General features: G+C 37.9%; 3 protein-coding genes across 6 annotated transcripts; 2 read left to right on the top strand and 1 right to left on the bottom strand.

Annotated features, from left to right (window-relative positions):
* The first annotated feature begins 597 nt into the window (after positions 1–597).
* Positions 598–8,490, top strand: pgm3 (phosphoglucomutase 3). Of its 2 annotated transcripts, none has more exons than XM_026922681.3 (13): positions 598–855; positions 2,478–2,686; positions 2,812–2,996; positions 3,101–3,168; positions 3,328–3,461; positions 4,958–5,153; positions 6,111–6,268; positions 6,610–6,693; positions 6,820–6,918; positions 7,053–7,172; positions 7,410–7,532; positions 7,911–8,084; positions 8,200–8,490. In XM_026922681.3, the coding sequence occupies exons 2-13, from the start codon at positions 2,480–2,482 to the stop codon at positions 8,287–8,289; spliced, it is 1,638 nt and encodes a 545-aa protein (XP_026778482.3). In that variant the 5' UTR covers positions 598–855; positions 2,478–2,479; the 3' UTR covers positions 8,290–8,490. The 2 variants fall into 2 exon arrangements, with proteins under 2 accessions (XP_026778482.3, XP_034169265.2); XM_034313374.2 differs by lacking the exon at positions 598–855 and adding an exon at positions 978–996.
* A 121-nt stretch (positions 8,491–8,611) lies between these two features.
* ngs (notochord granular surface) lies at positions 8,612–14,406 on the bottom strand. Of its 3 annotated transcripts, none has more exons than XM_034313376.2 (11): positions 14,140–14,406; positions 12,568–12,727; positions 12,327–12,476; positions 12,118–12,237; positions 11,776–11,871; positions 11,349–11,483; positions 10,929–11,039; positions 10,606–10,716; positions 10,269–10,393; positions 9,267–9,524; positions 8,612–9,090 (listed from the first exon to the last, which is right to left on the bottom strand). In XM_034313376.2, exons 1-10 carry the CDS (start codon positions 14,331–14,333, stop codon positions 9,269–9,271), a joined length of 1,458 nt encoding a protein of 485 aa, XP_034169267.2. In that variant the 5' UTR covers positions 14,334–14,406; the 3' UTR covers positions 8,612–9,090; positions 9,267–9,268. The 3 variants fall into 3 exon arrangements, with proteins under 3 accessions (XP_034169267.2, XP_026778580.2, XP_026778581.2); XM_026922779.3 differs by having other exon boundaries at positions 9,273–9,524; XM_026922780.3 differs by having other exon boundaries at positions 8,612–9,085; positions 9,273–9,524.
* A 1,088-nt stretch (positions 14,407–15,494) lies between these two features.
* On the top strand, positions 15,495–25,431 carry ccnc (cyclin C). Its single transcript, XM_026923832.3, has 12 exons — positions 15,495–15,680; positions 17,710–17,816; positions 19,776–19,860; positions 20,217–20,286; positions 20,377–20,428; positions 20,539–20,594; positions 21,708–21,743; positions 21,828–21,919; positions 22,713–22,780; positions 23,390–23,469; positions 23,742–23,860; positions 24,643–25,431. The coding sequence occupies exons 1-12, from the start codon at positions 15,649–15,651 to the stop codon at positions 24,695–24,697; spliced, it is 852 nt and encodes a 283-aa protein (XP_026779633.1). The 5' UTR covers positions 15,495–15,648; the 3' UTR covers positions 24,698–25,431.
* The last annotated feature ends 2,450 nt before the right edge of the window (positions 25,432–27,881 follow it).

Genomic DNA, 27,881 nt, shown 5'->3' with positions numbered 1-27,881 from the left:
ATCTGAATAAAAATGTAAAAAAAAAATATTGGATATTGGATAGCTTAATTGGTAGTTTTGATAGGTTGTAATTATATAACAGATTTAAAAAACAAAAACAAACAAACAAACTTTGAGTACAAACCCAGAAATAATATTCCATATTAGGTAAATTAATACACTTTATTAACAGACAACATTAACTTTAGAAAGTGAAATATTCTTCTCTCAGAGCCAGAGGGACAATACAAACAACAAGGAAAAACACAATTTATTTATTTATTTATTTACTTATTTATTTATTTAAATACATAAAATTACATTAAAAACACCAACTTTAGCACAGACATCCAAGGTTTTTTTTTTTAGCCTTCTTGTTTTCTAGGGTGGACAAATTATTATCATGTTTAATATCTTTTTCAAAATAAGAAGATAAACAATTTCCATTTGTACATGGCACTCAACTTTCATAACTTGTTTTTGCGCATGCGCAGTGGTTTGACTCGAGCCGAAACCGTTAACGCATGCGCAGTGCAGTTCGGGCAGCATCATCATCCCTACCTGATCCGAGTCCCCTGCCCAGTTTGCACCGCGCAATTCACTCAATGCCGGAAGCAGAAATCAGCCCTTAAGCTGTGGTGTGTTTGGACTGTGAGCTCCATGGACGCGCCTCTCAAGTCTGCTGAATCCCAAAAAGATCCCTGTTAAACACATCCTGCACTACACAGGGTGTAGAAGCCATTACTTCACGCCCTACGTAGTGCACCTACAAAGGGAATAGGGACTCATTTAACATTGAGCCCACGTCAAACAGCCACATCACCAACCCGGAAGTGAGCCATTCACTCCAGATTTGGTTTTACAACACCTGACCAAGTGAGTACGAAAACATAAAAACAAGTCTATTTTATTTATTTATTTTTAGCAAAATTATTGAGAGAAAAAAAGAAGCAATCGTAAAACTGCGTTTGTATTTTTTATGAACACATTTATTCTAGCCGAGATGCCAGTATTGCAGTAAGTGCAAGTTTCCTGGAAGATACAGTGATTGAAAGATTGAACTGTACCAGTCTGACCGGATTTATGTATCATTCAGAGTTTGTCACTGAGATAAATTTGCGCCAGATATTTAATTTTCTGGCTTAAGTCGATAGTTAACTAAGTTAGTACAGAGTATTCCTGTAAGCTGAACCTCAACTCATCAGATTTGATGTCTTTTATAAGTTTGCACATTGTTTTTGAACACCAGAAATTTGGAAAACAACATCTAAATACCTAACCCAAACCCTAACCCTAATCAGTCAACTTTACCTCCACAGAAACAGGGTGATTAAATAGGATTATAAATGAATAATGGACATATTTGTCTATTGATGTTCAAACTATATTACGCTTGGCACTGCCTAATATTCAGTGCAGCATGTTTGTGCAGGTAATAACTGGGTTGCTCAAGTGTTTTGTGACCTCAGATTTATAGGGAATGTTAAAAAAAAAAAGGAATAAAAAATGATTTTAAAGGATATAAGAGCAACAGTAATAAGCAGCATGTAAAAAAGTAAGTTATGCCAACCATGTTTTCGAACAATCAGAGCATAAAGTTGAGTCTGGTCTTTATCAGCAGGAAGTAGCATTTTTTGCCCAGGTAAGATATGCGTATAGCTGTGGTTAGAGCTGTGTAATGATGGCAGGTATACAACTTTATAATTGGTTGTGCTCTTTAGGGGAGGGATGCAGCCTTACAGCCTTTGAAAATGAAATTTTGTGGCAGCTTCTGTTCTACTCTTCTCACATGCCCTGCTACCTAACAAATGGGGAGTCTCTGTAGCAGCCTAAACGAATAAATAAATAAATAACATTCACTATATGGCCAAAACGTTTGTGGACACCTGACCATCACACCCATATGTAGTTCTTTCCCAAACTGTTGCCACAAAGTTAAAAGCACACAGTTGTAAAGGATGTCTTTGTATGCTGTAACACTAGGATTTACCACAACGCGAGCTCCGTGAAGACATGGTTTACCAAGGTTGGTGTGAAGGAACTCAAGTGGCCTGCAGAGAACCCTGACCTCAACCCCACTGAACACCTTTGGAATGAACTGGAACACTAGAACTTTTTTGTACCAGGCATCAGTGCCCAACGTCTTGTTCTCTTGTGGCTAATTGAGCACAAATCCCCATGGTCCAAAATCTAGTGGAAAGCCCTCCCAAAAGAGTGGAGGTTATTATAACAGCAAGAAGGGAACAGCTCAATGTTTTTCAGTACTTAGGTGTTCACATACTTTTGGCCATATAGTGTACCATTTGGCATGTCTTGTGTGTTAAATCCAATGCACCTTGAGTATTATGCACTGTTCTGGTGTAAATGGTCTCTATGGTTGTGAGGACTTTGTAGGCATTCTTTATTCTTTATTGATTTCAGGGTGTTGAAAGGCAGTGGCACATGTGTGGGGGTAAAAAGGAAATAACTAAGCATTTTATGCTTTTTGATTTCTGTAGCCATGGCCCAGTTTGAGGAAGTGTCCAAGAAATCTGCACTCCATCCAAAACCGAAGGGGCTGACATTGCAGTACGGTACGGCAGGGTTCCGCACCACTGCGAATCATTTGGACCATGTGATGTTCCGCATGGGCCTGTTGGCCATGCTGAGGTCCAAAAAAACCAAGTCCACCATTGGAGTCATGGTCACTGCCTCTCACAATCCAGAGGTGGGTGGTGTTACACTATTAAAGGTTTTTAACAAATGATACTTGTTGGTTATGTATGTTGCTGACTGTACACACATTTCCCTGTATTTCTCTCCATCCTTTTCTTGAATTCTGTGCTTTCTCAGGAGGACAATGGGGTGAAGCTGATTGACCCAATGGGGGAGATGGTGACTCCAGCTTGGGAAGGCTATGCCACTCAGCTGGCCAATGCAGAACAGGAAGCTTTATGCACTGTCCTGAAGGATATCATTGAGAAAGAAGCCATTGACATGAGTGAGGCAGCGAGTGTTGTCACTGGCCGTGACACCAGGTATCTCAGCGCACAGTGTATTTATTACAGTGTTCTTTTTGTTAGCAGATTAATAGCAAGTGCAGTTGTGTGCAAACTGACTGGATGTACATTCTGCCACTCAGGCCAAGCAGTGAGAATCTGTCACGGGCCGTGTTGGATGGAGTTTCCTGTTTAGAAGGCCATAGTCTAGGTGTGCTTATACATAAGTAAAATTAACTTTTCTCCAAACAGACTAGTGTGGTCCTAGAAACAATTTAATAGTCCCTTTTAATTTGATGGGACATTTAGTTTTAATTGTATTATATTTTAATCAGTATCACTTTCCTGTGTCTGTGTGTGTTTATTTAAGACTTTGGCTTGGTGACCACACCTCAGCTGCATTATATGGTCCTATGTAGCAACACCAATGGTTGCTATGGAACTGCTACAACACAAGGATATTATGAGAAACTCTCCAAGGCTTTCATTGAGCTCACTAAGAATGTAAGACTTGTTTTGAGAGAACAAGAATAATGTTCAAATTTGATACTTGCAGCATATTTACATGTATTTGTAATATACTTACTGTATATTTGACATCCAAAGTGATTTAGAAGTGATGCATTTTACAGTCTAAGTATACAATGGATATAAAAAAGTCTACATACTGCTGTTAAAACGGCAGGTTTTTGTGAAGGAAAAGAATGACACTAACATAAATCATGTCTGATTTTTTTATCACCTTTAATGTGCGATTGCAAAGTATACAAATAAAGTGAAAAACAATAAGAAACTTTTATAGGGAAAAAAAACTTGCAATAACCTAGTTGCATAAGTATGCACGCCCCTAAACTAATACTTTGTTGAAGCACCTTGTGATTTTATTACACCACTCAGTCTTTTTGGATAAGACTCTATCAGCATGGCACATCTTGACTTGGCAATACGTTCCCACACTTTCAAATTGTGAGGGAATCTCATGTGCACAGCCTGATTCAGGTCACTCCACAGATTTTCAGTTGGATTCAGGTGTGGGCTCTAGCTAAGCCATTCAGAAAAATCTTCTTTTGGCTAAGTCATTCCTGTGTTGATTTGGATGTATGCTGTGGGTCATTGTTGAGCTGAAAGGTGAAATTCCCTTTCATCTTCAGCTTACTAGTAGACTAGTAGAAGGTTTTGCACTAAAATCGACTGGAATTTTTAGCTATTCATGATTCCCTCCACCTTGATAAAAGCCCCAGTTCTGGCTGAAGAAAGCAGCCCTAGAACATGATGCTGCCACCATCATGCTTCACCTTTGGTATGGTATTTTTTTATCAAACATACCTTGGCAGTATGGAATTATTATACCTTCTGGAATTGTTCTCATCAGACCATAACACATTTTGCCACGTGGTTTGGGGTGATTTAGTTGAGCTTGGATGTTTTTTTTTTTTGTGAGAAAGGGCTTCTTTCTAGCCACCCTACCCCATAGCCCTGACATGTGAAGAATATTGTTGTCACATACACAGAGTCATCAGTACATGTCAGACATTCCTGCAGCTCCTTTAATGTTGCTGTAGGTCTCTGACAGCTGTATGAGATTGGCTCATTCTGAACAAAGCCACATCCCCAGTTATAAAAGGGTGTGCATACTTATGCAACCAGGCTATTGTAACTTTGTTATTTTTCCTATTTTTCCCTAAAATGATTCTGATTGTTTTTCACTTAATTTTTATAAATTGTAATTTCACATTGAGGGTGGGAAAAGTTCTGACATGATTTATCTTGGTTTAATTTTTTTTTAATCAAAAAACCTTGTCATTTTAACAGGGGTATGTATACTTTTTATATCTGCTGTAAAGCTGTTTAAGAAACTGACAGTGATACTGACAAAGAACAAATGCAAGATAGCTGTAGCTGTTGGAGTATGTTCAAAACAAAATAAATAATAAAGTTTAAATCCAACCAAGTTTATCTAGACCAGCACATACCCTCCCATGCCTGTACCTGTCTTCCAGGCCCCGAAACGCACTGATGACCAGAAGAGGCTGCTGGTGGATGGGGCCAATGGGATCGGAGCATTGAAGATGCGAGAAATGGAGGCATTTCTCAAGTCTGAGCTGCAGGTGGAGCTCTTTAATGATGGCAGCAGTGGCAGACTTAACTATCTGTGTGGAGCCGACTATGTGAAAGTGCAGCAGAAACCTCCACAAGGTACTTGGCAGTGTTTAGTATTGTTTCAGTACTGGCTCACATAATTGTCCAAGCTACTTAGCCGTGACTTTTACTGAGACACAGATGTTTAAATATATTTAAAGTTGCTGAATGTAAAAATTTCACCTTCTGATAGCGTACTGATGCACTAAATTGTATGGTAGTATGTGGCTTGGGACACCAAGTCCAGTCCAGGGGTGCTTTTGTATAATTAAATGCTACTTTTGTTCAGTATTACAGACACATGAGAATAAGGACCTTTTTTCCCCTTTTTTTGATACATAGTTACTGAATATGAGGCGAAGGAGCAAGTGAAAGAGACTTTGAATGCATCAGAGATAGCTCCAAACATGTTTGAGGCCATTAGACATGAGCAATAAATAAAAGTTGCACTAGAATGTGAGCATTTGTCACAGATGACTCGCTCTCTCCATTGGTCAGTAGCTGCCTATCATTGGTTCTCCGACTGAACTGACTACGAGGATAAATCGGCTGACTGTCATCTCATATTCCATATAGTTGGACGTCTTATGAATCTCAGGAACATCATGTTATAAAGCAGTGTTGTTCCCTGACTCTGCTGAATGTTCAGTTTTTATTTTTAACTAAATATTACAATACACAGTAGCTTTAAAATGTATAAAATTTGCTGTCATGCAGTAATTCTGACAGCTCAGTTCAGAGAAAGACTGATTGTCTGCTTCTTGCGTACACTTTCAGATACTTAATAACAATAAAAAATTCAAAGGACGGATATTTTCATCAACAATACAAACCAGAGAACTTCACTTGGTCATCTTTAAGGATCTAAAAAAATGGCTCTACTGTTTCCTTATGAAATTTGTACATTATATTTAAATTATTCAAGCACTGCAGTTTATCCTCATAGTTTCATACTATACATTAATGTTTATGCACTATTCTCTCTCTCCATTCCCTTTAACTCACTCGCTGTAGGTATGCATATGGGGCCGGTTCAGCGCTGCTGCTCCTTCGATGGTGATGCAGATCGTATTGTTTACTATTATAATGACTCTGCTGGACGTTTCCATCTTTTGGACGGAGATAAAATAGCTACTCTGATTAGCACATACCTCAAGGAGCTTTTGACACAGGTAGAAAACACACACGTTCTTATATTCTGAACAATTTTTTCCTTCCAGATGATCCTAATATCCTCTAATGATTTAGAGGTTCGTTCTAACACTGTATAAGTATCTACAGATATTAAGAAAGGACAAAATGATGAATTGTGTATGTAACTACAGTAGATTTACACACAGTGTCTCTGGATGCTATGACACTATAACACACTCTGTGAGCTCTACCCGACTTCCTGTTTCAGTGGTTCAGTTCAGGCAGTTCTGTTGGCAGCAACAAATACAAAATTTCCATAAGGTGCAAGTGCTTCATCTTGACTTAATTATGTGTTAATTATGTGTGTGTTTTTCTATAGGCAGGGCTGAACCTGCAGGTCGCTGTGGTTCAAACAGCATATGCCAATGGAAGCTCTACACAGTACCTTGAAAATGTCATGAAGGTGTTTTATGAGATTTTCTGACCTGATATTCCTAAACGTTAACATAATATTATTAGTATTAGTATAGTATATCTTGTTCAGTGATGCTACAATTACTACTATTTTGTCTTAAACCTTCACTCTTAGGTTACAGTGTGCTGTACGAAGACAGGAGTGAAGCATCTACATCACGCAGCTCAGGAATTTGACATTGGAGTTTACTTTGAAGCCAATGGCCATGGAACTGTAAGTGCAAGTATAATACCTACAATATTACTGTTTTTGCTAAGAGGTGTTTTTACTAGCTTTAAGGACTGAGAAAGCTTCAAAGAGTAAGAATCCAGCATGTAACAACAGTTGTTTTTCCTGGTGTGTTTAAGGTTCTGTTCAGTAAAAAAGCAGAGGAGAAGATCCAGCAGCTAGCCAAAGACCCGAATGCGAGTGATGAGAAGAAACTCACAGCAAAGCTTCTGGAGAACACTGTGAACCTTATCAACCAGGTTCAACCACCAGCACCAGCTGTTTCATTATTTTATTACAGAATCAGGATGTACACCAGTACTCAAATTACTGCATCTTTTATGTTTAGTGCCAGTGACTAGTATGAACAGACCTGACTGATTGCATGACAGAATTTAAACAATGTTGGCCTTATGGTTCAAAGTTGTTCCTGATTCATATATTTATACTGAAATTGATGCTTATGTATTCATTTATTTCTCTAATTTCTGCTGAAGGCTACAGGTGATGCCATTTCAGATATGCTGCTAATTGAAGCAGTGCTGGCTATCAGAGGGATGACTGTTCAGGAATGGGATGCTATTTACACAGACCTGCCCAATCGCCAGCTCAAAGTCAAGGTCTTTGTGTCTCTTTTCACTTTCTACTTCACCCCGGACTTGTTTCGATAGCTCTTTGCTCTTCGTAATGCTGTTTCTTTAGGCATGTTCTTCAACAAACCACTTTTAAATGTGGAAAAGTTCAAGGGGGGTGAATTCTTATACACGGCATTGTATATAGAGCCACTTGAAGATCAGTTTGCATCTTTGATACAAAATCCTCCATGAATGAGTTTGTTAACTTTTAAAGAAATATTTTTGATATTGCTATTTTATTTTTTTTATTTTATTTATGAATTTGCTCATCTTTGTATGTCAGTTGAATATGTTTGTCCGTAAATCATTTCATTTCTTTCTGAATGCTGGTGTGTGTCTTACGGCCCTGTTCTTCCACTTTAGGTAGCAGACAGGCGTGTGATAGACACAACGGATGCAGAGCGTCGGGCAGTAACACCAGCAGGATTACAAGACTCTATAGACGCTCTGGTCCAGAAGTACAAACAAGCCCGGGCCTTTGTTAGACCCTCTGGCACTGAGGATGTGGTTAGAGTGTATGCTGAAGCTGACACCCAGGTACATGCCTGCATGGACATTCCCAATCTCTCTGAATTCTTGAATCACAATCAGAATCACCTTTTCTGCTCTGTATCAGAAGTATGGTAATGTGAATGCGTGTTTCTGTGTGCAGGAAAATGTAGATGGCTTGGCACATCAAGTAAGTTTGGCTGTATATCGACTAGCTGGAGGAGTTGGAGAGGAGCCAAAGCCTTTAAAGTGATGCCGAGAGTAAACACTACATTTTAGATCATTCAGATTATTTCTGATTTGATGCTGCACTTCTTGGTTGCACTTTGACTTTGGACAGTGCTTATATAAACTGTGAAAAGTTGTTTTTGATACTATCATGTAAAAATTGTTCATTTTAGCAAAAATAATCATGAAAGGATGAAAACAGTAATAAAAGAATGTGATCTCATAATGGCCTCCGATTGCTCTTTTTCACAAGAAACAGCTCAATCCAAGTCATTCTATTTCTAGTCAGTAAGTATCTCTCATAATAAGAACATACCAGTAATAACTTTCTGATATTCCGGAAAAGATGCTTTGCAGTCATGTTTATTTCATGCATGTGGTTGAACAGAACCAGAGGCATCACCAGAGGTTAAAAGCTAGAGTACAGTGCATTAGCGGTTTAGTCGTCACAGACAAGCACCATGAGATGAGTTTTATATGGGATGCATCTCTATCATAGTTCATTGTCTCCTTTGCTTGCAATTACAAGGTAGAAAGAGAATATTTTATCTTTGTAAAATCTTCTGAGGTGATATGGAATTGTAAAGATCTTATAACAGTGTAACTAGTTATAAATAATAACTTAGTAATTTGGATAATTTGGATAGTTATAATTACAAGTACAGGGGCAAAATGAAAAAAATATGGTAGAGAGATATCCTCCACTGTCACGTGGTTTCATAGTGTGATGTCAGGCTACTCGTCTGTCTCATCTGCTGCTCCGGAGATGGTGATGGTGCGCTCCTGTGTGTCTCTCTGAATGACATCCTCATCTGTCTTAACTGTTCTAAACAAAGGGCAATAGTGTCAAGAAATGCTACAGCAGAAATATAATGCCATATTACATAATCATTAGTGATAAATTTAGAAATTTATTATAATTTATATTATTCCTGTTTCATATGCAAGCCATATACACTGTATTTGCATACATTTTGTGATTATTGTGGCACATCTGGATACCTTTACCTGATGAGGACAGTCTTCCTCTCCGTCATTTCCACGGCCTGCTCGTGGGAGAACTCCTCTGTGGTTTCCTGTTGGCCATTAGAAGATGGCGGCAGCTTTGAGGACACCGCAGCTGCTCCACCAGCCAATTCAGCCAAGGCTCCGCTCGCTCTCACCCCTGAGGTGCTGAGACTCCCTGAGATGCTGATGCTCATCAGAGACATGCCTTGCACCATTGCTGATAAACGGGTGTCCTCGCCCTCAATCAACTTCCTGAAGAAGTAAAAATGGCACAGATTTACTCACAATTCTTATTGCAGATAAGCAAAGAAATGAGTAAAGGTTGTCCTCAATATTATTTATAGGTGCAATATTTTTTATTTCTTACTTGTACAAATAACTTACGAAATATGTAGAGCATGATAATAAATAATGTTTTAAGCCATGACATCAGGACAAAAGTGTTAAGCCAAAAGGCTTGTTTTTGTTCAGATACGTCTCCCATTAGTCATTTTTATAGACACTCTACAGGCCACCATAGATCCTAGGGCAGGGCTTTGTGAACATGGGTGGGAATTGGGGGTGGGCTCAGTGAGTTAAAAAAAATGGGTAACTCACCTACTTAACCATTAGAAAGCTAATTCTGAAAAAAAAGGACTAATCTTAGCCTTTGTTCTAATCTTTGCCTGCACCAATTCTCCTTGGTAGTCGCTGTTGCCATCTTAAGGACTATTACTTTTATTATATAAAGGTTATCAGATGTCTTCTTAGACTTCAGTATGGGTAAATACAGTACAATGTATACAGTAAATGTAATGTAAATATTAAAATATAGTATATAAAGCATTGCATTTGCTGCATTTATCCAAAATTTTATGTGGCATGGCAGTTGACATAATATCAGTCAAAATTGATGAAGGTGTATTAAAAGCAGTACTGGAACTCAAGGTGTGTAAGCTATCAGTATGTCTGTGTAACGTTTTAAACTGGAGAAATCCTTCAGCAACATCACACTACCTATAGGTGGTAATCTCGATCTCAAGAGCCATCTTCACATTCAGGAGATCCTGATATTCTTTCAGCAGCAGAGCGATCTTCTCTTTCACTGCCTTCATATCCAGCTTCAGTGCCTCAATACGGGCCTACAAAACACACCCTGATGAGCCTCTATTAACATTAATCAACCTTAAACCATTTTTGTTCTATGTAGTGTATAAATTATAAATAATAAACTGTTTTAGGCCCACTCACAAATTCTTCTGTTTTATTATGTATGTAACAGACAATTATAATAAAAGCTCTGTTTCCTGTAGTTATCTTTAGTGTATTTTAATTACATCTACTTTATTCTTACCTGTAAGTCCTCTTCCACCTTCCTGTATTTCTCTTGGTTGTCACGAATCTGAGCCAACAAAGTCTCATACCTGATGTTAAGTGTATCCAGCTCCCGCTGCTTATTCTGAATCTATGGACACACACACAAATCAAGCCGAGTGGCTTTATTGTCATTTCAACCATATACAGCTAGTACAGTACACAGTGAAATGAATGTGCTATATAAAACAACAAAGAACTACATAAGACTACACACACAGATTGAGGCTTGAATGAACCTGTACTTTTAACTACAAAAGGTAGAGGTAAGGTAGAAATGAGCAAATTTAGTAATATACTAACGTCCTTCTTGTAGCTCACGACTTCTTCCCTAATTCCCCGTACGGATTCCACATGCCGCGTTGACGCCGTGTTCAAGTCCTGGAATTTCGTCTTATACCAGGCGTCCATTTCCTGATGATCATCAGATAAAATGGTAAAACAAAGCAAGGTTTCTTATTATGAGGTAAATCAATTTACAAGTGCCACAAAGGAAAGCAAGAGGAAAAAAATTATTCATACATTTTCATTAAAACTGTTACATGATACCTTTTAATCTGTAAAATTAAAGGTTTACACCTCCAGGAGGTAAAGAGACACTGGCTCACACCAAGTTTACACCACATTTATACATAATGGACAAAAATATCATGCATAGATGACCTATTAAAGCTTAATTTCTATAAGTACGCACAATCAATGCTTGTAGTAATTGTTGTCTACCTGCAGGTTTCGTGCAGCGATGCTGTCGTACTGGGACTGAATCTCTTTGAGGGCGGATGCGAGGTCAGGAAGAGCGAAGGCCACATCGACTTTAGACACGGTTTCATAAATCTGAGCCATCAGTTCTTCGATTTCCTGAACAAGTGTGATGTGATGTTTTAAAATAAGTTTTTAAGTAACCCCATTACATAAATAAAGTAATAGAAATGCAGCAAATCATCTTCAGATTAAATTCCCTTCAGTATGTTTTACAATATGTTTACAATCCAAAACCTCACTTTCTATACCTTTAAATGTGGTTGTTGAGGGCATTTTATTTGAAATTTTTTGCTCCTGCTATCATGTTGATGCATGTGACTAAGGTTAAGTATTAACATGCTACCTAATATAAACACAGAAAGTCAGTGTGGAATTGAAACAGTCCTACCTGTTTGTGAATCCTCTGAAGGAACTCCATCTCTACCTCCAGGTTCTCTAGCTGTTTCTCCAGAGCAATGCGGGCGGCAGTGGCAGCGTCAACATCCTGGCAGGCAAAACAGCAATACATTTCACTACATTTTATTTTAAGGTTTTTTATCACTTTTCACTCAGATGTTATCCCTCAGATGTTATCACTTTAATTCCATAAGAGGTTGATAAAATTTTGGTTTGTTCATAACCGTGAGTCATTTTTCATGTTGTACTGTTAAGCCAATGATGAAACTCTTGGGCTATGTCTCACTGGAATTCAACTAGAATTATATATTGCTAGCATCTGTAGTGAACTCACAGGCTTGAAAGCTTCAATGTCCTGTTCAGCCTTTTTCCTGGCTTCCAGTGCCTCCTCATACTTGGCCTTGACCATCTCCAGCTGCGCTGCCATGGCCTCCTTAGCAGCAACAGCAAGGTCCTTCAGGAAAGAGTTGTGTGTTATTGCAACTGAGCAGCTTAACAACTTATTGCCTTGAACACGGTTTTCATTTTGTGTTCTCTGCTTACCCTCTGCATTCTCATCTGGTCAGCAACCCTCGTAAGTTCTCTCAACTGCTCCTCATACATCATGCGCAAGCCTGAAGGCTTCACATAGCGGCCCTTCAGGGCTTCAATCTCAGTCTCAAGCAGTTTGTTTTGCTGCTCCAGAGAACGCACCTGCAAACGAATGTACTGACTTAATTACAGCTGTACTTAGGTACACAAAAGAGAAAGGCGAGTGGAGAGAGTGAACGCTGAGGCACCTTACCTTCTCGATGTAGACAGCCAGGCGGTCATTGAGGGTGATCATCTCCTGTCTCTCACTTGTACGTGTGTTTAGGTAGTCCTGATTGGCAGCAGAAGCAGCTTCCAGATCCAGTGCACCTCCAAGACCCATACCAACACACAGAGCGCCCATACTCACACTGCTGAAAGAGTATATCACATACAATATATAACACACTGAAAGAAAGAAAGAAAGAAAGAAAGAAAGAAAGAAAGAATTGATCAGACAAAGACTATAATAGTATGAGAGAATAAAATGTGGGTAAAGTAGGTTAGTAAAAGTAGGTAGAGTATATAGATTAGAATAGATAAAGTAGGTCTACATCAGCGTAGAGTAAGAGTAGAGAGTAGAGTGGGAGTAGATGTAGAGAGTAGAGCAGAGTAATGTAGAGTAGAGTAATGTAGAGTCAAGCAGACTGAGAGCACAGTAAAGTAATGCAGAGTAGAGTAGACTGAGAGTAGAGTAGAGAAGAGTAGACTGTGACCAGAGTAGAGTAATGTAGAGTCCAGTAGAGTAGAGTAATGTAGAGTAGAATAGAGTGCAGTACAGTAGAGTAATGTAAAGTGGTGTACATTAGAGTAATGTAGAGTAGAGTGATGTACAGTAATGTAGAGTAGAGTGCAGTGTGGTAGAGTAGAGTAATGTAAAGTGATGTACTTTAGAGTAATGCAGAGTAAAGTGATGTACAGTAATGTAGAGAAGAGTAGAGTGCAGTACAGTAGAGTAATGCAGAGTAGAGTACATGTAGTACAGTAGAGTGCAGTGCAGTAGAGTAATGTAGAGTAGAGTAGAGTACAGTGTAGTACAGTAGAGTACAGTGCAGTAGAGTAATGTAGAGTAGAGTACAGTGTAGTAGAGTAATGTAGAGAAGAGCAGAGTACAGTGCACTACAGTAAAGTAATGTAGAATAGAGTACAGTGTAGTACAGTAGAGTAATGTAGAATAGAGTACAGTGTAGTACAGTAGAGTAATGCAGAGTAGAGTACAGTGCAGTAGAGTAATGTGGAGAAGAGCAGAGTACAGTGCAGTACAGTAAAGTAATGTAGAATAGAGTACAGTGTAGTACAGTAGAGTAATGCAGAGTAGAGTACAGTGCAGTAGAGTAATGTAGAGTAGAGTAGAGTAGAGTAGAGTAGAGTAGAGTACAGTGCAGTACAGTAGAGTAGAGTACAGTGCAGTACAGTAGAGTAGAGTAAAGTGCAGTACAGAAGAGTAGAGTAAAGTGCAGTACAGTAGAGTAGAGTACAGTGCAGTACAGTAGAGTAGAGTACAGTGCAGTACAGAAGAGTAAGGATTGATGAACATCCTTTGGGATATTTAAAAACTGCTTGATTACCATATTAGAAATTCATTATATTAAAAAAATTTAAGAATGAGTCTTAGCTCATAAACACTGTAATGTATTCCAGGAAATGATTTATCATTTTTAATTTTTAAATCTATTCGTCCATTTCGCTTAAATTTGATCAGAATTTGCTATGGGGACTTCAAATGGCTATGGGGTTTTAATGAGTCATGAACATGTTTATAAGATAAAAAGTGCAGTGGTGTTACCCGGTGAGGCGCGCGCTGCGGGTGCCGGACTGAGCCCTGCGCGCGCTGCGGGTGTAGCTGGCGGACCGGTGGCGGGTTTCGCGTCTGCGTGGACTCGGACTGGAGACCCGGATGTGGCAGGTGGAGGAGGAGGAGGCGAGAGCTCCTTCAAAGTGCCTCCGGTACGAGGAGATGCGCTCTGGGCTGCGACTCATGGTGAGGCTTGAGTTTCCCTTCGCTCTGCTGCGCTGGAGATAAAGAGCTGGAATCGGTTTGTGTCGCTCCTCAGACACGGTGGCAGTTTATATATCCGCCTGAGCCGGGCTGAGGAATGTCGAGGCTCAGTCTAACACCGAGATGAACCACTCAGCCATCTGACGCGCCACCGCGAAAAAGATTTTTCCCTGCTAGAAATAGAAGGAATAACTGGCATCAGTACGATAACTGTGCTGTGCATCTCACAACTTTGTTCCATCAGAGGAAATGCTCAGACCTGGCAATGAGATTACACTATATGGCCAAAAGTATGTGGACACCTGACCATCACACCCATATATGCTTTGTGAACATCCCATTCCAGATTTATTCCCCTTTATGATATTGTTATTTTATTATAATAACCTCCACTCTTCTTTGAAGGCTTTCCACTAGATTTTGGAGCTTGGCTGTGGGGATTTGTGATCATTCAGCTACAAGAGCATTAGTGAGATCAGGCACTGATGTTGGGTGAGGAGGTCTGGGGTTCAGTTGGTGTTCCAGTTCATCCCAAAGGTGTTCAGTGGGGTTGAGGTCAGGGCTCTGTGCAGGACACTCGAGTTCTTCCACTCCAACCTTAACACACCATGTCTTCATGGAGCTCGCTTTGTGCACAGGGGCATTGTCATGCTGGAACAGGTTTGGGCCTCTTAGTTCCAGTGAAGGGAAATTATAATACATTGTATACAATTCTGTACTTCCAACTTTGTGGTAACAGTTTGGAGAAGAACCTCACATGAGTGTGATGGTCAGGTGTCCACATACTTTGGCCGTATAGCATAGTTGATATTATTAATATTAATATTAATGTTGTTGTTAAATATCCAATATCCAAAAATTGTATTCAAAATCATAACTTATCCTTCTATTAGTTATTCTGCACTAATATTGTCCATTATCTCTTCACTGTAAACTAATCGAGCTCCCATACTCTCTCTAAGTTTTGCTGTCAGAAGGAGCATAACAAAATATCGTTAAATATAGTAATATCTACATTTTTATATAGAGTATACTATAGTTTTCAATCACCTACAGAAAAATGATCTTTAACTCCCAGCCAGTTTCAGCATACAAATCTTTGCGGAACCATATTTAGGACTCCTGTTGTACCCCATCCGGACAGTTTTCCGGTCGGACGGAGAATAGTCGGAGTGTTTTATTCGGTGCTCCGCTATTTGCAGTGAACTCGAAGCGTCCATTTTTAGTTTATTTATTTTATTTTTTTAGAAATTTAAAATAATTTAACGTCAAATTCTCTACCTCAGTTCAACAGCAATGGCAGGGAACTTCTGGCAGAGTTCACATTAGTAAGTATTTTTACTGTATAAATATTTCCACTTTGATCAGTTTTGTGGCCTAGCATGTTGTGGTTATGGCTAATCAGGGAGCTGTGTCTTATGTGTCGCTATCTGTGGAGGAATAATGTTTCGGATGTAACTCTGTCATGGGCTGTGTGAGTGGTATTCCAGATCAGTCTGTTTAGAAATATGTCAGAATTCAGCCATTTCTCTGCACAGCTGGAAAGCTAGCTACTGTTCGCTAAACAGTTTGGTAACGCAGGTCGCGAAAGCTGCATAGAGATTAGTTACTTTATTAAAAAAAAATTCTAATTCTCCTCAACCACAAATTTACAATTTTAATCGAATGGGAATCTTCTGTAATGATAACTGCAGCTATAGACTGCGCAGTCATCAAAACATCATGCACAGCACAGGCTCTTGTTTTCTTAATTTGCTTTGGCCTTGCATTGCTCATGCTATTTAAGGTGCATTATTCGATTTATCTTCGTTCTTAGTTATAAATATAACCTGTAAAATATGTAAAACATGATAAAAAAAATATTGGATTAAGCTATGACCTCGGGTCAAAAGTATTATGTGGCTGAGAAAACCGATTTGGAAAACTGACTTCCGGTCCGGAATGCTTGTTTGTGTTAGGCTTCTTCTCCTGTTAGTCATTTTATTCTGCGTTCGAGGTGAATTTGCAACTTGTAATTCTTCGACTACAACTGATAAAAACCACCGAAAACACCCCCTAAACATGAAAATTCAACTCGTCAACTTGGGGTCGTCTTCTCAACTACCAGTTCCTTCCATATTTACGGAGTGACGTCAAATCAACATGGCCGCTCAGACTGTAAAGTCCTCCATCTCTACGTTTCCATTAGTTTATAGCAATATTAGCTTTTAAATCAGTTAATATACAGACTAATGTAGAGTGTGTACAGTACTAATATACAGTAATATAATATACATATACAATATTAATATACAGTACTTGGTTAAATCTATAACACTGACCATACTAACTGCTGTTTTCATGGACTAATCTTAGCTAATGCTCCTTTAATGTAGTACATTTTGTCTGTTTTGTCTGTTATTCCTGAACCTTCCACTGACAGAACACATTATGTCCAAAGTGACGTTATTCATAGGCAGCTTGGTTTTGTTTTGAACCCATTCAATTCAAGAGACCAGTCAAACCAGCTAATAACTATAAGAACTCAATAATCAATTATAGTAACTAGGACTGCATGATATTGAAGATAAATATGATATGTGATAACTTGTTAAATAATGTGATATGCGGTATGATAATGCTATAAGTGGGTAAAATCAATTTAAATTACACACACACATATATTTTAATCTGAAAATGACATAACCAACATATGTTTCATGTTCTCTGCTATCTGTGTCGCCCTAAAACTTTGACTTTTCATAACTTTTTGAAGTATTAAAATTGTTCAGTTATCGCAAGCTCTTGCAATATGCATATCACGATTTTTACATTTGCAATATTTCGATAATTTGGATATATTGTGCAGTTCTAATAATAACCTTGTTAATGGCGAGTTTGGATTTTCATCGCTGTAAGTAAATTAATAAATAACAGACTCCCTGGCTATGCTTTACAGACATTAGGTTTAGATGTGGTTAGATTAGACAGACTTATTTAATTTGCTTATGTAAATAAATGAAGGCAAACTTGCAGGTTTTAGTCTTCAGACTATAAATAAAATTAAAATGCTGGTCTTTTAAGAGTCTTTCAGCTCTCTATGTTTAAAAAAGAACTCTAAGCTCTAAAAGATATGAATACTTCAGTAAGAAGTGAAGCGTATTGGATGGAAAAGCTCCTAATATTTAAGCTTCAATACATGGAAGGTAATCCAAACGTAATTGGATATAATCAGTATTCATTGCTGCACTGGATATTTGTTTGAAATGCAGTACTGATTCCGGGTATAATGAAGTTACTTACTAGAGTTCAATAGTTCGTTTTCTGCATTAACTACATCTACACCAGTATAATTAGTCCCTTCTTGTCTGTTTCTAGCCTGCAGTGGGTGCTGGATAAGCAGGACCTACTGAAAGAGCGTCAGAAAGATCTGAAGTTCCTCACAGAGGAGGAGTACTGGAAGCTGCAGATATTTTTTGCGAATGGTACAGAACTACGTGATTTTCATTTCTTTTGTGGATGCTGGTGTGCATATGGCTGGGTTGGACGATATATTTTTTTTGTATTTAGCAGTATCATGTTCAAATGTATTGGTAGCATTTGTTAAAATGGAGAAGGAAGGGGGCAATATTTTATTTCGAAGGCCAAAGATTCTTAAGCTGATATTCCCATGGTGTATAAAATATTGTAAAGTCATAATCTTTCTGAAAGTACTGTACATTTTAATTAAAGGTCTTATATGATCTAGGATCTAATTTTCAACCAAATTAGAGTTCTACTGTATTTTAGGAAAAGCAAAAAAAAAAAAAAAAAAAAAAAGTTCTCCTAAATCTTAAACTATTTATGAAATAAAATAGTTGAATCCACAAGAAAATATCCTGCTTAACAAACTACCTAAAGAATCTGTCACTTTCAGAGAAACAGTCGTCCAAAACGTACTCACGCTGCGCTCCGAAACACACTGTTTTGAGTGTATATTAATATGATTGTCTTCAAAGAAATCTCTTAAAGCTGGAGTCTGCATTTTCATGTCATCTCTTATTATATTTAAATCATATAGAAAAGTGCAGCTAAGTAATTACCACTCAAGAATCATGAAATATAATTTGTAAAGATTATATGCAACAATATGCAGAATAATAAACAAATTGGTCAGAAGTTATTTAGGAAAAGCAGAATTTTATGTTGAAAAACTGTAACACCACTGTAGCCCTATTCAGACAGGGTTAAAGTCATGGGGAAAAAGAAAGGACATCGTCCTTCAATTCTATGTTTTTAGTTATCAGTGCCTAAATAACACTTCTTCTATATTCTTTTAACCATTCTTCTATAAACAAACAAACAATCTCATGTGACCAAAAAAAAACCCCCACACACAACAAATTTCAGTATGTAGTCATTTTGTCCTACTGAAGGAGGGTGTACTTTCTTTTTCCCATGACTGTAAATGTACACAGCATGCTTCCAGCAAGGTCCTGGGGTAATTTCCTGTTTCACAGGAGCTCTTCTGTGACTTTATTTCCAGCCGTGTCAGTGCTTTTCTCCTTCCTCCTCTGAGAACGCTACAGGCCAAATTACCTCCTGTTTTTCCATCAAACTTGGCTCTTGTCTGATAATTTTAGTCTGGATACACACATCCATGGTTATTTTTTTGCAGATGTTGCTTCGTATTGGGGGAAAAAAAAGATTGACTGCTGCTGCTTGCTGTATTTGGTCTCGTAGCGAGCATATCAGTGTCCCTCCCCAAGATATTAAACACTTACGAAAAAACGAAACACGTCAAACGAAAAACAGAAGAGGCACTGAACCATAGACTTGGTCTGGGGGGTAAAACGTCGACTACACACGCTATCTGGGAAAGCATTTTCAGGAGGAGAAAGAAAATAAAACCATAAAATCAAAAAAGCGAGATCCGGCAGGCTGAGTAAAGGAGTTTATGTTTATGTTCACATCATCAACTTGTAGTTTTCTATAAATACTGACTAGCTGTCTGGCTGCCAGTTACTGAAATATCTAATGACGCAAACATCTGGGTTTGTAGAAAATTCAACCCACTAGAAACTCGCTCCTGTGGGAATTTTATTGATGTCTGGATGCGAGTTTTATCACTGAGGAAAAGTTTAAAAATCTTATTACACACATCCCTGTGATAAACTAATCCAATCCCAGTAGACCTTATCTTTTGTTTTTCCATGTACATTACCTCTAAACAGACATATTCTGTGAATATTTTTCACTGCATATTAGCTCTTAGATTACATGTGAGGTGGTGTTAAAGTATAAATATAATGAAGGATATGTTTAGACACCCTGATTACAGGTCGAAATGAGGTATTCATAATCTTTCTGAAGATTAAATTGAGACTCTTTTTTTTAAATGCAGTAAGAATATATTGAAATGAATTTGATCAGGTCGTAACTGTGATGTTGTGCTGCTGTTTCAGTGATCCAGGCTTTGGGAGAGCACCTGAAGCTCCGCCAGCAAGTTATTGCCACAGCAACTGTTTACTTCAAGCGCTTTTATGCCCGGTGAGTCTCCGTTCCCGTGAGTACGTAGCTGAGAGGATTGGCTAATTTCATGCTGGAAATTAGAACTCCAGCAGTTAGAGCAAGATTTACTGCATTGAAATAAAATAGTATTTTTTGTAAAATAGTCTCTCTTTTTTTTTTTTTGTCTTTTTTTGTTTTTCGTTAAAATATTTATACCGTCACCCTCTTTGAAAAAGGATATTATACCAGGATTTAGGTGGAAATGGGTTCGAATTCAATCAAGATTATTATTATTATTATTATTATTATTATTATTGTTGTTGTTGTTGTTGTTGTTGATTATGATATTGGTTCTCATTTATTGTTATTTATATTATTATATTATTATTTTACAGGTACTCTTTGAAGAGCATAGACCCAGTGTTGATGGCTCCTACCTGTGTATTTCTAGCATCTAAAGTTGAGGTAACAAAAAAACGTATAATTGTTTGTTCAGGATGTATTTAAAAGTTGTGCGACTTCAAAACTCTTTTTCCCTCTTTTTTTTTTTTGCAGGAATTCGGCGTTGTTTCAAACACCCGCCTTATTTCTGCAGCCACGTCTGTGTGTAAGTGAAGAAATAATGTTCTCGCATTAAAATGCTCTCGTTGGAATATCCTCAGGATTCATTTTATGTATTTGAAAAATGGACAAAAATGTTTTTGTTCATCTCTGCAGTGAAAACTCGATTCTCGTATGCCTTTCCTAAGGAGTTTCCATATCGAATGAACCATGTAAGTAACACTCATCTTGGCTAAAAAATTCATAACTGCCTTTTTGAAAGTGACTTTTGACCGGATCGTGTGATAAGGCGGCTACTTTGACTCCCGTGTGTATGTATGCCTGCTTGTTTGTGCGTGTGCGTGTGCGTGTGCGTGTGCGTGTGCGTGTGTGCGTGTGTGTGTGTGTGTGTGTGTATCCTCTGATGGCTCATTCTTTAGTCACATACCGTGCATCACCTTTAATTTTGTAGTGTAAGTTCCGCACTCACACACTCCCAGATGCCCTGGTGTGAAAATCCCATTGCTGTGGTGAAGTCATATCACCCTGGAAAATTAGCTTGGCTCTTCTGTCACACACTTGTGTGAAGTGCTTTGTGAGGAGCAGTGAGGTTATCCTCCGCTGCAGGAACCTTAATCAGCTTGCTCATTACTTTTAGCTCATGTTGACATTTGTTTACAAGCTTTCTGGAAATGCAACTGTGATGATTATAGCGACCGTACAAAGAATTCATTTCTAATTCAAGCTATATTTTATAACACTGAGGTAAGATCATCTCTCTGAGAGTCACATGACCTGCTCCTCAATAATACATATTCTCTAATGGAGAGACTGAGGCAGAAGTTTCAGGTTCATAGTCACTGATTAAATGTCCTGAGGAGGAAGATTGTTTCTTTTTTCATTGCACACTGATGATTTGTCAAATGAGTCTTTGGGTCAGATGTGCATATGTGTGAGAGAATGCACAGCCCAAAACTAAACGCACTCAGTGTGTGAGGATCAGATTTTTAAAAGGTGAAAGTGAAATGGTGGAAATGATCTCCAGACTAAAGGGGCAGTGTGAGTTCAATAACAAGGACACCTTAAAAATGAATAAGCGCAGTTCTGTCTAATAAAATGATTCTAAATTGTTGCATTTTAATTAAAAATATATATATAAAATTTGGAACCTAACGTGAAAAGTTAATGGCATAGAAATAAAAATGTAGCAACGTAAAACTAGTGTTTGTGTTAGGGCCGTAATCATGAGGCTCAGTAAGGAAGACCAGGGAAATGATTACAAATATATGAATGCAGTTTACAGACATGACCCACATGTCATCACTTTTCCTTCCTTTACATTGTAGATCTTGGAATGTGAGTTCTACCTACTGGAGCTTATGGTTAGTGTCTCTCCATTTCCATAATGTTTATAAGTGATTAGTGATTAGTGATGGCACTAATTTAAGTCTGTGGCTGTGTTTCAGGATTGCTGTCTGATTGTGTACCATCCCTATAGACCTTTATTGCAGTATGTGCAGGACATGGGTCAGGAGGACATGCTCCTCCCACTAGCATGGTAAGAATCATCACAATACTGACCTTAATACACACATTAGTCATTTTAAAATCCTTGTCATCCTATTTTCAGAATGACTGTAGTGCTGGACGATTTTCACAATTAAATCGGTTAATTAGAATTAATGTTTTAACACAATTTTCAAAATGTTCTACTCAAGATTGTACGTGTGTGTGTGTGTGTGTGTGTGTGTGTGTGTGTGTGTGTGTGTGTGTGTGTGTGTATATACACAATGGATATAAAGGTCTACACACCCCTGTTAAAATGGCAGCTTTAAAATGGCAGCTTTAAAGTCCAATATCTCAAATCCTATTTGCCCCTAAAATGTTTCTGATTGGTTTTCACTTAATTTTTATACATTGTAATTTCACATTGTGGGTGGGAAAACTTGATTTATATGGTATAATGTTTTTTCCATCACAGAAAGCTGCCATTTTAACAGGGGATGTGTGAACTTTTTATATCCACTGTGTATATATTTAAATTTTTAAATAAAACATCCATAAATGCTATTTAAAAGTTTAAACCAATACAGGAAAAACACAGCCTTCTTAACCTGATAAATGCCTCCTAGAGCCTGCGCTACTCTCAAACACCGTGTGCACCATGCAGAGTCCAAGTACATGTTTTTAATAAATGGCTTATATGTGATAGCAGTCCATCATGTTGAAGCTTTACAGGAGGCACATATAAATTGCTTGCACAAGTCTGTCCATCAGAGTCACATCAACATGCATTATTTGACACAAGTGGAGTCACATGGCCTCAGTCATGTCTGTCTTTGCCTCTACAGGAGGATCGTGAACGACACGTACAGGACAGACCTGTGCCTGCTCTACCCTCCCTTCATGATAGCTCTGGGTAATTTCTCCTTTTGCGGTGTTGAAAGTTCATCTTCTGAATGTTGTCGTCTTTTACATGCATTTCTTTCTCGCTGTCTGAGCATAAATAGTGACACTGTTCTACTGAATTCAATTTATATGTTTATTTTTTATTTCACATGGGATAGTAAATTTGGTATGTACCTAGTACAAGGCGAAGGCTTAGATTGCATTAGTGGACACTGTAAAGCTAAATAACACATACAGGAATATAGAAACCTCAGAATTAGCCCTTAAAAAAACAAACTTTTACATAAAGCAAGTCTGAACAAGTAAAATCTCAGCTGTCCTCCAAATACAAAACCTAAAATGTCTGCATGGCATCATTAACACACATGGTGCAGGACATTTTATGTGTTTAGGTAAAGCTGCCTTTTTTTTTTTTTTTTTTTTTCTTTTTCTTCCCCCCCCTTATTTTTATAACAAACCTTATAAGCCAAGTGTTTTTGTGAAAGGTTCCTGTTACATGGCCTAGAGAATATAAACCTAGAAAGCTGACACAAAACTGTTGTTACTTTTATTTAATCTTTCTCGGGTGCTCGTTCTGTCCTGCGTTAAAGGTTTTACATTGTTTAATTCTCTGCTTCAGCGTGTTTGCACGTGGCATGTGTAGTGCAGCAGAAGGACGCCCGGCAGTGGTTCGCTGAGCTCTCTGTGGACATGGATAAGGTAGGAGTATGTTCAACTTCAGCATTAATATTAGTGCCAACCTTTTAAAATATGCTGATTGGAAAGTATTCCAAGTCTATAGAAGTAGATAACTGCTGTATTGTGTGTTTTATGAGCTTTAAAAAGCATAGCACATTTTTGCCTATTCTTTTGTCATCTTATTAAAGGATCACAATGTAGTTGAGTAATATTAATCATAATCATATTTTAGTTCATTCAGGTGTTGATTAAACCTGTACCATCTTTTGCTCTGGCACTGTGTTTTGACACAGATCTTGGAGATTATTCGTGTAATCCTGAAGCTGTATGATCAGTGGAAGAACTTTGATGACCGGAAAGAAATGCCTGCCGTGCTAAACAAGGTGCCTAAACCCAAGCCACCACCAAACAGGTACAAAATGGCTGCTGATCCTGACTACATGCTGCGTTCACAACAACTGGGAACTGGGAATTTTCTAAATCAGAACGTCCGACCTCCTACAGTAGAGCATTCACGTGAACTAAGCCACCTGATGTCAGAAATAAAACAAATTATCACTGTATGTTGTCTACAAAAACTGGCATTAAAGAGCTACTTGGTTAATGCTTAATTTATTTTTTAAAATGGATGTGTTTAATTCACTATTAATAGTGTTGAAAATTACATGAAAGAGCAGTTGGAGGAAAAGATCTTGCAGAAAGCAAATTAACATTTCAATTATCAAAGTATAACCCAGTATTTAATGATTTCAAATATAAACAGAAACTCAAATGACAGCTTAAAAACCTCAGATCATGCTGTTATATCTTGTCCCTACTTTTCACTGTGAGGGTCACAATACTGAAGTGACACCTTGGGGGGGTTCGGAAGCTCAGACTTTCCGAGTAGGAATTACAAGTTAGAGAGCTGTTTAAACAGATCTTTCCTACTGGGAAGTCAGAAATTTCCCACTTGGCCATGAACGGAGCAACTGTCAGTTGGTGCTATAGTAAGGGACTTGGAAGATGTAGTGTAACACTTTAAGCCCATATATTTTTAATATGTATTTCATGCATTCATTTTAATTTCTTGCATGTAAATCACATTAAGATCTTATTACATATGAAACATACTGTAACTGCTAATGTGTTTTTTTCTTTTTTTTTTTCCTCCCCCTCCCCACCTCTTTCCCCATCTCTTTTGCCATGTTGCAGTGAGAATGACCAGAGCGCTAACGGGAGTCAGAGCAGCTCTTACAGCCAGTCCTAAAGCTCCCCCTGTTGGAGCAGCCAGGCACATGGACAGGGAGAGCCCAGACCACACACACAGCAGCACACCATGGAGCTCTGCTCAAGTCCAAATGTGTTTGTTTTAAAGACTGAGGAATAGTAGACGCCTGTGAGAGCAGACACAACGCCACTGTGTGGAGCTAATCTTTACTTACTGTATGGATTCACAGTGCTGGTCTCTTTGGTATGGCTCATACAGCTTGGCATTATGGCTACACACACACACACACACACACACACACACACACACACACACACCCGTCTGTGACGTGTGTTAAACTGTGTTGCTCTCAATGATCCTGACTTTCTTGAAAAAAAAAAATATGAGAAAACTTGATCATGTTTTGCATTCTTGAGTGTAAGCATGTGTGTGTGTCTTTGTGTGTCTTTGTGTGTCTTTGTGTGTGTGTGTGTGTGTGTGTGTCTTTGTGTGTGTGCGCCTCTTGTTGACCATATCACAGTTTGCATTCCTCAGGGACACGGTTCTAGAAAAAGATTGACCACAGGGCTATATGATGGTGATCGGACCTTGTACTGTGTACTCATATCCTGCTCGGATAGTTCTCCTTTCTTTTGTTGCGGTTAGGTGTAGGCACTGTGAACGAGAGCGTACAGGTTGTTTCCTTTAGAAGTGCTCGTTTACCATTTTCTCCCAAAACTGCACTTGTATATATGCTTTGTAAATGTATATGAAAATAAAAATCTTTAAGATCATTTAGTTTGAATTTATTACATTTGTATGTGCGTACAACCACACGTTATTTCGTTTTATTTTTGAATTCATGTCTCTATTATGGCTCGACTTTATTGCTTTTAGATATTGTTTTTAAACATCAGCTGCATATAATTCACACATTTCTTCCTAGTCAGTATTTTTATCCCATTATTGGAGATTTATGGAGATTTTTTCCTTTCTTTTTTTTTTTTGGCTGGAAGGATCGCTGGAGAGATCAAGTCTCTCGCAGATGCAGTGGATCTTAAGCATTGAAAAATTTAGTTAATTTCCGTCAGTACTGTTTTGGTGAAAGTTATATATATTCTCTTTTACTTAAAGTGCAGTAGCTAAAATATAACCTATGTGAAGTTTTTTGGAAACATTGTTTTGTTGGCGAGTATTATTACCTGTGAATATGTTTAACAGTCTGTCAATGAACTGTGAAGTTTTCATTTTTAATTAAAAATTTTAATTTTAATCGTTTTAACTTCTTGGGTGTTACAGACTGAATGCCTTATTCAATAAAGCTGCTGGCTGAAAAGTCAAAATTGAAGTACTTTCTTTATAGTTTTGAAATGTATTTAAATAGTCTATTGGATTGATAAGTACAGATAAAATAATATTAAAAAATACACTGACAAATTTATAAAATAAACAAGCTGTTTATTTTAATGTAGGCTTATATAAAGCACACTTAAATTTATAGATTAGTAACCACAAAGATAAGTCATAATGGTCACATGAAAATTTTAACAACATGGATTATGTATCTTGGTTTTATATGCCGGTCAATATTTCACACGCAGTACGTGGCACTTGTACCCAACTAGGCTTTAAAAAGAAACATCTTAATGGTTTAGGGTAAAATAACATTTTAAATGCAACTGTTGAAAAGTGTGCCTCTGGCAACCCATTCAATAATTCTGCAGCTTTTCTCTATGGAAAGAAGCATTTTGGACCTTGGCCATTTCTCCATTCCCCTTTTTGCAGGCTCTGGTTTGTGATAGCTCTGCTTCTGATTGGCTGTTAGAATGAAAGCTGCCAGAGTAAATGTTATTTACGCAATTAATTGCCAAATAACAAAGTCAAAGGCAAATAAAATGTCAGAGGAAAACAGTGGATCTGGACAAATAAAGCCTTGTAAAACATCAAATTTATTGCAGTTGCTCTGTGTTCTTGCAAGCTGGCCTGGATATCAAATTTTCTTTTACTGACTGACTCACTGAACCCCATTTTTGAAATTTTATACAACATTTGTACAACTGAAGGTGATATAGGCTACACATTACATTACACATTATACTATCAATCCATGAATACACTACTTGGAAGAAAATCATGTCAAGGACTTCTGGTACTGAAAGGGGCAGTATACGGCTAAATTGCACCAGACAGTCAACTTCAAAATGACTTAAAAGAAACAAAAAATATTTCAATAAATTGGCAGACTGGCACCTACTACAGAATGATTAAAAATAAATGCAAACACATGGACACCCTTGTGTTTGTGTGTGTAACTGTGTGTGTGTTGCTCTCAGTCACTAGGTACCTTTAACTATTTCCTGTTTCTTTGGGGTATAAATATGAGGTTGCACACATGTAAAATCCCTTTGTCATCCATTACCATTGGGAAACCCAATGAACTATCAACACAAAAGAGACATGTCTAGTAGATGTGAGCATTTGACTCCCCACCCCAAACACAGTGAGGAGGATGGTGACGAATTACACCTTTTAAATGATTCTTTAGATTTGTCTGGTTTGATGACCCTCCTTCAGAACAGAAAGCTGTTTCTAATAGTTGCACAAAAGAAGCCTTTCCTGGGAGAGACCCACAAAAAAAAAAAAAAAAAAAAAAAAAAACCCAAGTCCCTGAATTTTCGTCACTATAATGCCTACAGCTGGAACGCCCTCCTTATTATTATTTTGTAGATGCACATCATTGCCATGTTTAGCAAAACTGGATCTGCATACAATGAAACGTAAAATATGACAGTGGATATCTGATGCTTTGGAGCTGTTTTATGGCAAATGGTCCAGGGTTCTTGTGAGGATTAATGACACCATGAATTCTGCTAAGTACCAGGATAATTTAGCCCCAAACCTGGTTTGTCTCTGCCAGGAGGTTCAGACTGGATAAACACCCAAAAACATACACCCAAATGTACAAGGCATGGTTGCTGGAATGCAGTTTTGCAATGGCCATCTCAGTCAGCAGATCAGAAAAAATTTTTTTTTTAAATAATTTTTATGAAATGTGCCAACTGAATTGGAATGGACTCTATCACATTAAATGAATGTGAAGTTAATATGTTTCTTCCTCAGAGACTCTCAAGCAGTATGATAAATGATATGATTTCAAAAGAAACCTTATTTCAGACAGATTGAATCTTTTCCAAAGAAACTGGGCTGTTTTCATGATTTCAGCAGTTTAGCCTCAGTATGATAC

This window comes from Pangasianodon hypophthalmus, chromosome 18 (assembly GCF_027358585.1).
Source record: "Pangasianodon hypophthalmus isolate fPanHyp1 chromosome 18, fPanHyp1.pri, whole genome shotgun sequence".
Lineage (NCBI taxonomy): Eukaryota > Metazoa > Chordata > Actinopteri > Siluriformes > Pangasiidae > Pangasianodon > Pangasianodon hypophthalmus.
Note: the sequence above shows the minus strand (reverse complement) of the source record. Positions and strands in the feature narration are given on the sequence as shown.

Excerpts from the sequence above, each read along its gene's own strand:
- pgm3 (XM_026922681.3), top strand. The coding sequence starts at position 2,480 with ATGGCCCAGTTTGAGGAAGTGTCCAAGAAATCTGCACTCCATCCAAAA. Across the intron at positions 3,169-3,327 it reads TTTAGAAGGCCATAGTCTAG|ACTTTGGCTTGGTGACCACA; the intron begins GTGTGCTTATAC and ends TGTTTATTTAAG. Across the intron at positions 7,173-7,409 it reads CTGTGAACCTTATCAACCAG|GCTACAGGTGATGCCATTTC; the intron begins GTTCAACCACCA and ends TTTCTGCTGAAG.
- ngs (XM_026922779.3), bottom strand. The coding sequence starts at position 14,333 with ATGAGTCGCAGCCCAGAGCGCATCTCCTCGTACCGGAGGCACTTTGAA. Across the intron at positions 12,477-12,567 it reads TGGCTGTCTACATCGAGAAG|GTGCGTTCTCTGGAGCAGCA; the intron begins GTAAGGTGCCTC and ends ATTCGTTTGCAG. Across the intron at positions 11,872-12,117 it reads ACATTGAAGCTTTCAAGCCT|GATGTTGACGCTGCCACTGC; the intron begins GTGAGTTCACTA and ends TTTGCCTGCCAG.
- ccnc (XM_026923832.3), top strand. The coding sequence starts at position 15,649 with ATGGCAGGGAACTTCTGGCAGAGTTCACATTA. Across the intron at positions 20,429-20,538 it reads TTCTGCAGCCACGTCTGTGT|TGAAAACTCGATTCTCGTAT; the intron begins GTAAGTGAAGAA and ends TCATCTCTGCAG. Across the intron at positions 21,744-21,827 it reads TCTACCTACTGGAGCTTATG|GATTGCTGTCTGATTGTGTA; the intron begins GTTAGTGTCTCT and ends GCTGTGTTTCAG.